At 49.5% G+C, this 11,979-nt stretch overlaps 1 protein-coding gene across 1 annotated transcript; it reads right to left on the bottom strand.

Annotated features, from left to right (window-relative positions):
- Positions 1 to 3,976: 3,976 nt before the first annotated feature.
- Positions 3,977 to 9,655, bottom strand: LOC128349058 (uncharacterized). The gene is made up of 2 exons (XM_053304939.1): positions 8,590 to 9,655; positions 3,977 to 5,020 (listed from the first exon to the last, which is right to left on the bottom strand). The coding sequence occupies exons 1-2, from the start codon at positions 9,068 to 9,070 to the stop codon at positions 4,407 to 4,409; spliced, it is 1,095 nt and encodes a 364-aa protein (XP_053160914.1). The 5' UTR covers positions 9,071 to 9,655; the 3' UTR covers positions 3,977 to 4,406.
- Positions 9,656 to 11,979: the final 2,324 nt, after the last annotated feature.

Genomic DNA, 11,979 nt, shown 5'->3' on the forward strand with positions numbered 1-11,979 from the left:
CTCGTCTGGTGGCTACTCAGGGACGGGCCTTCTCAGTTGTTGCCCCAATCCTTTGGAATGTGCTCTCTGCTGAAATAAGAGGCTCCCCATCTCTGACAATTTTAAAAAAAATATTCAAAGACACATTTGTTCACCCAAACTTTTAATTAAATACCATTTTAATAGTTTTAACATTTAAAAAAATGTTTTAAGGGTTTAAGTTGTTATAATGTTTTAACTTTTTGCTGTCATTTATTTTAACCAATGTTTTAATTTCTTTGTTGTCATTTATCTGTTTTAACGAATGTTTTCTCTGTTTTTGTTGTAAGCCACCCAGAGACGTTAAATAAATAAAAATAAATAATAAATATTACTACACATCTCAAACCAAACCTTTGCTGACCTTTTCTGCATTGTATAATGTCTGAAAGATCACCTTCCTTAATGAACAAGTAACATAAACTTTTTGGCCAATTACTTCATACTTTCCCCCAAGAATGACTGCTTAGCAGCTGCTGTCTTGTGTGTTTGAATCCATAAAATGAATGTCATGACCATCACCATCCCTAAACAGCAAGAGCCCCCACACCATTCCTTGGTCTCTCTGTAGCGCTCTCTCTCTCTCTCTCTCTTTCTCTTTCTCTTTCTCTTTCTCTCTCTGATTTCAGCAAATTTACTTTGGAGGTGTGGGGATGGAATTTGACCAAACATTTTAGAATGGGGGTAGCTTTTCACTTTTGGTAGCAGCTGCAGTGGTGTGTGTCTTTTTGTAAATGCTGACCTCTGTGGGTGCTGGCAGCAGCACTTAAAGCACAGTTGCCCTTCTAAAATTAGTTTAAAAAACACCTCACAAGTTATTTAATAAATTGATATGCTCTCTCTGTGTGTTGAGGTAACTCTGACTGAAAAGGGAGAATTTGACAGTATCCTTGGTGGAAGGCCCATAGCATTACATCTATGTCCAACCTGTGTGACCAGAAAATGGCCAAAAATGCACAACTGTGAGCTATCTAGATGATACTGCTCAACTGCCAGCCCAGTCATGTGCACACATGTCCCATCACTGACATGCCATCCTGTCAACTGATTCAAAATCATGTGGGAGAAACATCTGAATTGTCCCTCTTTGTGCTATTTAAATACATCATGAGATGAGCATCAGTTTAGATGTTCTGCTCTGCCCCCCAATCATTATTTGGTAGGATGGGAGGAAGAAACTGTGTGAACATGTGCTGCATTGCTAGTTCTATCTACAAGTGCTGCTAGAGAGCTCATCTCTTGAAGTGCCAAAATATGCTAATTTGCTGCATCTTTCCCCCTTCTTTTATGCAAGTCATCTCAACAGGACAGGAAGTTGGAATATCCATTAGCTTGGGGGCCAAACACAAGTTGGATTACCTGAAGCATGGAATTTGTAGCACTTCCCAAGACTAAAATTTTTTCGTCCAAAGTCTTTGATGAATGTTTATGAGAATAAACACATTTGCAAGAATCAGGATTGCTTCATTAATTATTTGTGAGCAAAAAAAGGGGGAAAGGCTATATTCACAATGAATATTATTTGCAGTGAATAATTCAGCCAGCTCTAATTATTTAACACCTGTAGAGGAGATAGAGGGAAATAGATATTCAAACATGGAAGTTGCCTCTTTTCTGCCTAACTATGAGAAATCCACAAAGTCAAAGAGGGGACAGGTCTCTCTCTGACTATTCTAAGTGGCATCATCTTCCAGGTAAGATGATTTAACTTGCCCAATAGAAACATATTGCTCTTTTCCAGAACAATGTGCTGCATGAGGGAATGTGGCCTAGTTCAAAATAGAGCAAACATCCCTAAGCTTACAGTGCTATGATATTCATGACTTAAACATCCACAGGTTTAAAGCTGATCGAAGCACCTTTGGCCACAGAGGCAACATCATGTTGTGTGATACAGAATATAAGCTGTTCCTTACTTGAGATCCACATACATCTATTGGATTGTAGCTGTGATATCATTGGTGACAAATAGAACAACTCCCAATCCATATTACTCCTGTGTGTTGAAAGAACTACACTGGCTGCTGATACGTTTCTGGGCAAAATACAAGGTGCTGGTTATTAGCCCTAAACAGTTTAGGTCCTGGGTACTTAAGAGAATGTCCTCTTCTCCACTGCCTGTTAAGATCATCTGGAAAGGTTCATCTGTGGTTGCCACTAACTCGTCTGGCGGCTACTAGGGAATGGGCCTTCTCCTTTGCTGCCCCTGGACTTTGGAACACGCTTCCTGTTGAAATAAGAGCCTCCCCATCTCTGACAACTTTTAAAAAGGCACTGGAGACACATTTATTCACCCAGGTTTTTAATTAGATTTATAGTTTTATTTGTTTTTTCTATGTAAACCGCTTGGAGAACTTTGATTGAATAGCAGTATATAAATATCAGTAGTAGTGGTAGTAGTAGTAGTAGTAGTAGTAGTAGTTTTAATATTCTTAATATTGGGATTTAAATGTTTTTAATATTTTAAATGATTTTAATTGTTAGTTGATTTAATGTTTTACATGATTTTAATTGTAAACCGCACAGAGACGCAAGTTTTGGGCGGTATATACATATTTTAAATAAATAAATAAATAAATATCCACTCCTGTGCTATTTTATGAACCATTCTAAAGACATTATTTACTTTTAAACTTGTAAAATGTCATTAGGGGTTGAGCCCTTGGTGGTATACTACTCAAAGTGTCATGGTCACTATTGAAAGTAAGCGGGTGGGGGGAATCACTTGATGAACACCTGCTTCATTTTTTCAGTTGTTCTTAGTGCTGGTATAGCTCGCTGGATTCAGACCCAGGAATTTATTTATCATCACTTTTTATTCCACCTTTCATAAAGCATCCCAAGATGGTTTAAAAAAGTTAAAATACAATAAAAGTCCACAAAAATTACATATTAAAGCATTGGGCAGGCAGAAAAAACAACAATAACAAATATTTGGGAGCAGGTGGTCCTTCAGGTATCCAGGGCTCAAACCATTAAGGTTTTTAAAGGAATAACCAGCACCTTGAATTGGATCTGGAAACAAATTGGAAGACAGTGCAGCTCTTTTCAAATAGATGTCATATCCTTCAAGTGAGCAGTTCCAGAGAAAACCCTGTCACCTGCATTTTGCACCAAATGAAGTTTCTGAATATTCTTCAAGGACAGCCCCATGTAAAGTGCATTGAAGCAATCCAGCCAAGATGTAATTAAGGCATAGGTAACCATGGCCAGATCTGCCTTCTTGAGAAAGGGACACAGTGGCACACTAGACACCTGGCCACCGCCTCCACCTGAGCATCCAGAACCAGAGCCAGGTCCAGCAACATCCCCAAGCTGCACACTTGCTCTTTCAATGGGATTGCATTCCACCCAGAGCTAGCTGAATCACCCTTTCCCATTGGCTATTCTACTGACCAGCAGCACCGTCTTGTATTGATTAAACCACAGTTTGCTAACCTATATCCAGCCCATCACTGCTTCTTGCCCCCAGTTCAGTACATCTACTGATTCCCTAGGATCTGATGTCAGAGAAAGGTAGAGCTGAGTGTCATCTGCATACTGATGACACTTCAGTCCAAACCTTTTGATGACCTTTCCCAGTGGTTCATGTAGATGTTAAATAGCATGGGGGACAATAATGAGCCTTATGAGACTCCATGGGCCAGAGGCCAAGGAGTCAAGCAGAAGTCCCTCAGCACCACCTTCAGGAAGCTCTCCTTTAGAGAGGACCAGAACCACTCCAATACAACACCCCCGATCCCTATACCTGAGAGATGGTCCAGAATGATACCATGGTCGATATGGTAGAATAGGTCAAAATGAGCTTCTTGATCTCATCTCAAAAGAATTCTCATGAATCACATGAATTCTCCCCCAATTTAGATTTAAAACAAGTACTTGAGAAAACTGCATTTCTCCATGGCCACTTGCAGCCTTTGTTACCAGACCCTAGCCCAAGAAGACACGGAGACATATATATGGTGCAAAGGGCCACAACTTTATTAAAATTACAACATGGCGAACTGGAACTTTAGGTGATTAATCACCGCTAAACAACAGTGCGGGCTCCTAGGCATGAGCAAGGACACACAGCCCTGCACATAGCCTGCTTGGGCAACACACCCTGGCTCAGGAAATAGGGCAGGAATGACCCGCCCAATTCCTTCACAGCCAACCACCCCCTTTACATGAAGTGATCTGGATACCTCAGGGACTTCAACCACCCCGGACCGCAGAGCCCAAAGGTTGGTGAAGTCCTGAAGCTGGTTTCTTGGCAATCATTCTCCCCATGCCGCACAGGCAACAAAGGAGCGATTAACCAATCAACCTTAGAATACCCAAGGGTGCTCACCGAGATCTAACCTCAATTTCCCCTTAGCCCGCACTGCTACTGCCACACAGGGAGGTTAGCCCACGCTTGACCTCCCTGCCCCATAAACCTCCAAAAACTCGGCAAGCCCCCTCCGAATGTTGCCCAGGTACAAGTCACACCCGACTTTGGACAAATGAACCCCATCGGGACGGTACAGCTGAGGAAGATGGGCTGCTATCCCTGGCTGGAGTATGACCTCACCTCCAGCCGCTCTAACCATATGGCCTATGGCCACTGAAGCCTTACGACGGGCTTTCTCAACCCTAAGACCCGAAGACACCCCCCTCCATACTCTACGCTGGAGCCAGTTAACCCAAAGGATGCATACCCCCGGGATCCAGTTCCGAAGAACCTCAGAATCGGATGCGGCTTGCCGAATAATTGAGAGGCCAGTTCGCTGGCCCAAGTCGTTCTCTCTTAAATGTAAAATTACCACTTGAGGGGCAGGAAAACTATCTAAATGGCTCCTAACCGTGGGGAGCAACTGGCCCCACTGCATGCCACGCATGCCCAACCAATATATAGAGGCCCTCCGGCTGAAACCTAGCTGTGTGCCCCACTGCGAGGTGCTGGCCCGCCGGAAGGCCCAAAAGACCAGCGAATGGCCACACACCAGGACCCGGATTGGAGCAGCCGCTCCACCAGCACCTGTGGGGAGAACACAGAAGATACCATGAGACGTTGGCCGCTGTCAGTGCACATACCGCCTGACCGCCACGGACCTCCAACGCCCAATTCGCCGCATGGCGTCTTCGGTCATGCCCATCCCTGAGGCAGTAGAGGCAGCTCCTATACAGAAGGAATGAAAGGTGAGCCCAGCTGTGGGGATCCCAGCTCCCCCAAGGACCTTCTTGATCACCGTCAAAAACTGATATTGCATTAATGGGCAGCCGCTCTCATGAAGAAACAAACATCCCCCAGGCCGAGGACAGAGGCCAATGTAATGCTTAAGGGCTGCCACCGGGCAAAGCGCAGAACCTGTGGCTTCCGCCAAATTGACCAGTTGACCCTTGCCCCTCTGATCCGTCTTAGATCGACAGAGGCACAGGACAGCCGTACCCGCCGCAAATGTTAAATCGGAAAGCTGGAGACAGCAATCCTGCGGGGAACGACTGCTGTGCGGCAGCAACTCAGAGGGGCGAAATGCGCCAAAAAAGGCAACTACTGAAAGCGCTGCCCTAAAGAGGGAAACCTCCCAGGGGGTGGAACAACAGCCGTCCAGGCGACCCACCATAGAAACCAACATGTCCAGCGTAATCGGGCGCCTGCTGTCACTCAGGGCCGGAGACATCCTGGCCCATCCCTCCAACATATGCCTGATACGCAGATCGGATGAGGAATCTCCGACCCCCCTCACCTGAGCCTCGAAAGACAAGGCCGACAAGTAACCACCCAAGGTAAACCCAGATCGCCCCGCCCTGTGTAGCGATACTAAAAACTGCTGCAGGTGACCAACCGGGGCAGGCCAAGACTCTGCCAAACCTTCAGCCATCCGGAATTGGGCAAAAGCCGTTATCTTGGCCACGTAACTCGCCCTAGTACTAGGCGCTAGCGACGCTGCTATGGCCTGCTGGGCTTCCAACTGCCAAGCTGCCACAGGACTTCCGGCATGGGGTCCGGAAGCGTCGCAGCCTCGGGAGCTAATGCCCTGAATCTGTCTACCTGAAAACGAGACAAGGCGTCAGCGATCTCATTTTTTATCCCCGGAACATGGCGGGCCTGAAAGACGATATTCGCTCGCAGGCATTGGAGCACAAGTGCTCTGACCAAGCCCATGACCCTCCGCGAGTGCGAGGTTTGGGTATTGACAATGTGTACCACGGCCTGGTTATCACACCAGAACCGCACAGAAGAGTTGGCAAACTCCTCCTCCCAGATGTGGATAGCCACCACAATGGGGAACAACTCCAGAAAGGTCATGTCCCGAACCAACCTGCTTACAGCCCAGCATGCCGGCCAATGGGCAGCACACCACCGGCCCCTAAAATAGATCCCAAACCCAGCCCCTCCGGCCGCATCCGAATGGACCTGCAAGTCAGCTTCCAAAAGTTGTTCAGACCGCCAGAGCGAGGTTCCATTAAAAATAAGAAGAAAAGTTTCCCACAGGGCCAGATCGGCCCTGACTCCTTCCGAGATCCGCACCCTGTGGTGCGGTGCCCGAAGGCCCACCATGAGATCACAAAGCCTTCTCAGGAAAGCCCTACCAGGGGCAACTACCCTGCAGGCAAAATTCAAGTGGCCGGCCACCACCTGCAATTCCCTAAGGGAAGCCTTGCGGGCCCGCCCCAGGGTCCTAACCAAAGCAAGCAAAGCTTGCAACTTGTCTGGGGGCAACCTGGAGCACCCCGCTACTGAGTCAAGCTCAATGCCCAGGAAAGACAACCGGGTAGCCGGGCCTTCCGTCTTATCTTTTGCTAGAGGGACACCCAGATCCGCCGCCAACTCCATGAAGGAATGCAGCAGGTGACAACATTCCCCAGAATTGCCCCTCCCCACAAAGAGGAAATCATCAAAAAAATGAGCTGTTGACGCCAGCCCCACCCTCCGCCGCACTGGCCATTCTAAAAAAGTGCTAAAAGCCTCAAAGGCCGCACAAGAAATCGAGCAGCCCATGGGCAACGCTCGGTCATAATAAAACTGCCCTGCGAAGGCAAAACCTAGGAGCTCGAAATCGGCTGGATGGACAGGCAGCAGGCGGAAGGTGGACTCGCTGTCACACTTGGCCAGGAGAGCTCCCACCCCTTTACTGCAAACAACCTGAACCGCTTCATCAAAGGAAGTGTAGCGGACAGAACACAAAGTGTCAGGGATGCCGTCGTTAACGGACGACCCTTTGGGGTAAGATAGGTGGTGGATTAACCAGAATTCCCCTGGCACCTTCTTAGGTACCACCCCTAAAGGTGAAACACGCAACCCTGGGAAGGGAGGGGTCTGAAAAGGCCCCACAACCCTACCAGCCGCAACTTCCTTTGCTATTTTTCTTAAAACCACCTGCTCATGACCTATAACAGACTTGAGGTTACGTGTTGTGATGGACCCCTGTCGAGAAGATGAAGGGATGTGAAACCCATCCTGGAAACCACAAAACAAGTAGGCAGCCGCCGCTCTATCGGGATAATCTTGCAACAGGCCACCCAACACCTCCAGCTTGATGGGGCTAGGCCCCTTTACCCGCAGCGGGTGGAGGGGGGGCACCTTTTCTACTGCCCCCCAACCTAAACTTGCCTCTAGAACCTGAGGACCGGGCCCGAGGGCAGCCTGAACTGGGGTGTTTGGCCCCACAGAGGCCACACGCATGCCTGTAACGGCAGGGTGACCGGGAGCACCTGCCATTGGCATTGTACTCCCAGCAGACCAAGTGGGGTTGAACCCACTGATGGCCTGACCCCGGAGCAGAAACGGAGCCAAGCGGCTTAGACAACAAGTGCCCGCTGTCAGATCGGTCCCCGTCAACCGGGCGGGCCGGGGACATTACCACAAGCCACAATTCCTGCAGTGGGGCATCCCAGGGCAAAGATGGATCAAGGGCGGCTCGCATCCTAAAACTTTCGTCATAACGGATCCAAGCGGATCCTGCAAAATCAGAGACGGCCCTGTGGATGATATCCATGTATTTCAGCAAGGAGGGGCCCCTTGCCAGCTGCGCCTGTACAATAACCCCCATATATATGGTAAACCCGGAGAGCCAGTTGCTCCATGTCTTTTCCACAGGCTTATGCTTCATAGCCTCATGTTCCTTACAGGACTCCCCTTCTTTATGTTTAACTTCGGGTTCCCTGAACAAAAGGCTAAAGATGTCAATGTATTCCCCCTTCAAGATCTTTTCCCTTGTGGCAGGAAAATCTGTTCCCTTGTGGCAGGAAGCAAATGGTCCCCCAAAGGAAGCCCCATCCCCCCATACGGGGCATGTTGGGGCGTGGGGGTGATGCCCATAGGATAGAACCCCTTGCCGCTAGGCGTGGGGACCGGGACAGTCGTGTTGTCTGCAGCCGCGATGGCGGGTGCACTAGCGGGTCTATGAACACCCCAGACCTGACCGGCCGAGCCCTGAAGGCCCAACGTGCTACCTATAATGGGTGGAGTAAACCCTGAACCCCAACTGTGTGCATAGGGGGACCAGTATGGGGCTGGTCCCCATCCCCCCATGGCATGCACAGGCCAGGATAGGGAAGGCCACTGGCCGGAGCCGCCGGGGTGTGTGGGTGCTGCTGGCTCACCCGGGGCCACAGGGAGAGACGGATCCCACGGGGGTTGCTCCACCGGCGCCACAGGCTGAGGTAAAACAAGTCCAGGCAGTGCAGGAACCGGATCCGGAGGTTGAGCAGGAGCTGGCCGCTCAGGCGGATCTGGCGATGGCAGCGATGGCGCAGCAGGTTCAGATGGAGCATCAGGTCCAGCAGGGTCCCCTGCCTTCTCCAGGGCCTCCAACCTACTGGAAATAGATTTCAATAACTGGTTTCTAGTAGCCCCCCGAGTCCTGCGAGGGACCTTGGGGGGTGGAATGCCCCCGCCGCCTGATGGGCCGCCCCCAGGATCCGATGGCACATTCCTGGCCCTTTCTAACGCCTCCATCCGCCCTATCAGGGCCCTAATAACACCCACTTCGTCGTCTTCATCCTCAGAGGGAGGAGGCGCAGCGGGTCTCTTGGGCTGTCTGATGGATCTCCCCCCCTTCTTCCCTTTGGCCTTCCTGGACATGACTCACACCTCAAGCAAACAGCCAGTAAACCAACGAACCAACAGCCAGCACATGCACACCTTAGCAGAAAGGCAGGAAACCCCCAAAGCCACACCAACCCAATAAGGCTAACGTGCAACCACAAAATAATTCCCCGCCTCAGCCTGAGGGAACCACCCCCACCAAGGCCAAATCCCGATCCCCACCCAGCTGGGCAGACCACCCAAACCCCACTCTATTGCAAGGGGACAGGGAAGAAGCCAGACCGATAAGGCAGGAAAGAAAAACAAACAACAGGAACAACAAACAAATGGAACTGGGAACACCCAAGCGAGTGAAAGGGGTAGCCCCCCCCCACAAGCCCTACTGCCTTAAAAGGCAGGGCCTCTGCCGGGGGCCAGAGGGGAGAGAGCCAAACCGTGTGGGCCCGAGGCCCAAGGAAGCAGGAAGCGCGGTGCACCCGGCCGGGCGAGGAACGGTGCTGCCGCGGTGAGGACAGCCGCCAACGAACCCCCTTGCTCCGCACGCCCGATCCCGGGCGAAACCCCCCACCCTCGCTGAAGCTGAAGGAGATCACGACCAGAGCTCCTTCCAGCAGAAGAGCTGAGAGCAGACTGCTGGCTTGGGGCGTGGATCGGCTGATTTTCGGCCGAAACCACGCCCCCCTCGTGCTAAGCAGCCAATCAGGCTGCTTCTTGGGCCCATGCAGGGCTGGAACAAACTCCCTCCCCCAGCACGAGGCAGAGGGGAGGGGGATTCTCCCTATGACACAGTACATAAAAGCATAAGAACAGCCCTGCTGGATCAGACCCAAGGCCTATCTAGTCCAGCATCCATTTTCACACAGTGCTCCATCAGATGCCTCTGGGAAGCCCATAGGCAAGAGGTGAGGATGTGCCCTCTCTCCTGCTGTTGCTCCCCTGCAAGTGCAGGGGATAGATAAAAATATGCCTATTTAAAGTCATCTTGCCTCTTATGTTGGAGGTGGCCTGTAGCCCTCAGATTTGTAGCCACTGATATACTATTTATTTATTTATTTATTTACATTTTATATCCCGCTCTTCCTCCAAGGAGCCCAGAGCGGTGTACTACATACTTAGATTTCTCTTCACAACAACAACCCTATGAAGTAAGTTAGGCTGAGAGAGAAGTGACTGGCCCAGAGTCACCCAGCTAGTTTCATGGCTGAATAGGGATTTGAACTCAGGTCTCCTCAGTCCTAGTCCAGCACTCAGGGGCGTAGCAAGGTTGGAGTGGGCCCAGAGACAAGATTTTAAAATGGGCCCCCCCACCCAAAGTCCAGGGCCTCCGCACACCCCAGGCCCCCAAGGATTTAAGTCTGATATTCCAAAATAAGTATGCTGCCTGCAAATACATTTCACTGAATACACACACACACGTCACAATATATAGTGATATACATTGAGTACTATACATTTGTATTACTTTTAATGCCTAGAACACACTAGAAAGATGAATTATTAAAATGGGCCCCTCGCTGCAGATTAGCAAAGGAGACTTTCAACCATGCAGTGTGAGCCTATGTTTGTTTTCTCAGAATTCTGAACAAATTCAGTCAAGTTTGATTGCAGGAGGTTTTTCACAGGAGGCTTTTAAAGCCCTTTAAGACACATCTCCTCTGGAATGGAGGTGCTGCATTCACATGTTGGCCAGATTTACCCTGAAGTCCCTGCAAGTTATTGGGGAGCAGTTCACACACAAGAAAAATAAAATAAAAGCACCACACATGCTTCACAGTTCTCACTCAGACCTTCTGGGTTGCAAAACAACTTGAACATAAGTGCATTTATAAATGAATTAATAAATAAATAAAATTAAGAAAATACTGTTCCAGAAGTTTTTGCAATTTTCTGCCATGAAACAAGCCACTTATAGGACTTTTTAGATAGTTTTTTTTAAGTCAGCAAATTTTCCAAGCTGTTTAAAAATAAATATTCAGAGACTTCTCGGTCCCTCCCCCCCCCATATCCAAGCCCTATGGCAAGCAGATCCCTATATATGGGGGGGGGGGCGGGAAAGGTAACCACAAAAAGGAGTTCACACTCTACCTGGCAAATGCTGGTCTGGGTTAAGCAGGGCAGCAAGGGGTCTTCTGCTGCAGAGAACACTCTGGCTGCCTCCTCCTTCCTCGCTGGCTTGGGCCCTACTCGAGTTCAGGCTTCACTGCGGCCTACACGGAGGCCTCCGTGGAAGCCCCGCCCACCCGCCGATCAGCTGAGAGGCGGGAGAAAAGGAGCTCTTTGCAGCTTGTCTGCTGCTTCGATTGCGGGCCAGCAGAACAAGCAGGAGAGACGGCGAAGAGGGCAAGTGGCTGAGAGGCTATGGGGCTGGGCAGGGGGCAATGGGGAGTCACATGAGGTGCCTCTGGGGTGCCCCTCCAGGCAGTGGGGCCCCCAGACAACTGTCTCCCCTTGCCCTATCATTGTTACGCGCCTGCCAGCACTCTAGCCACTACACCACGCTGGCTCCCAATTTGTCCTCAATGAATTTATCTAAGCCCTTCTTAAAGCCTTCTAGGCTGGTGGCTGTCACCATATCAGTAGATCATGATGGAGAGAGATTGGATCATGTATGCTGCCCCAGGTCTGCTAAGTATTAAAAGGAAGTGGAGGGGGGTTTGAGAGATCAGCATGGGTAGGAGTCAGGGGTTTGGGAAGAAAGAATTCAGATTTGCTAAGCAAAAGTCAAGCTATTTGCAGTTTTTCTGGTAAGTGAATTGCAAGTGAGCAGGGAGGAGGTCACCTACCTTTAGTTGTACTTAAAAAACCCTTTATTAAGGACTGGAGAAACTAAACATCTAGCGGTGATACCTTGCTGTCCTTTTTGTACTTTTCAAAGTAGGTGTGTGTGAGTGTGTGTGTATGTAGGCAGCAGAGACATAATTTATTGAAGGAAGTTTGTTCCAGCA

This window comes from Hemicordylus capensis, chromosome 3 (genome assembly GCF_027244095.1).
Source record: "Hemicordylus capensis ecotype Gifberg chromosome 3, rHemCap1.1.pri, whole genome shotgun sequence".
In the NCBI taxonomy this organism is placed as follows: domain Eukaryota; kingdom Metazoa; phylum Chordata; class Lepidosauria; order Squamata; family Cordylidae; genus Hemicordylus; species Hemicordylus capensis.

What these genes read in the sequence shown, in the direction of transcription:
- LOC128349058 (XM_053304939.1), bottom strand. Translation starts at nt 9,070, where the DNA reads ATGTCCAGGAAGGCCAAAGGGAAGAAGGGGGGGAGATCCATCAGACAG. An exon ending in GTCTCTCCCTGTGGCCCCGG is followed by an intron (nt 5,021 to 8,589) that starts GTGAGCCAGCAG and finishes TTCTCCCCACAG; the next exon opens with GTGCTGGTGGAGCGGCTGCT.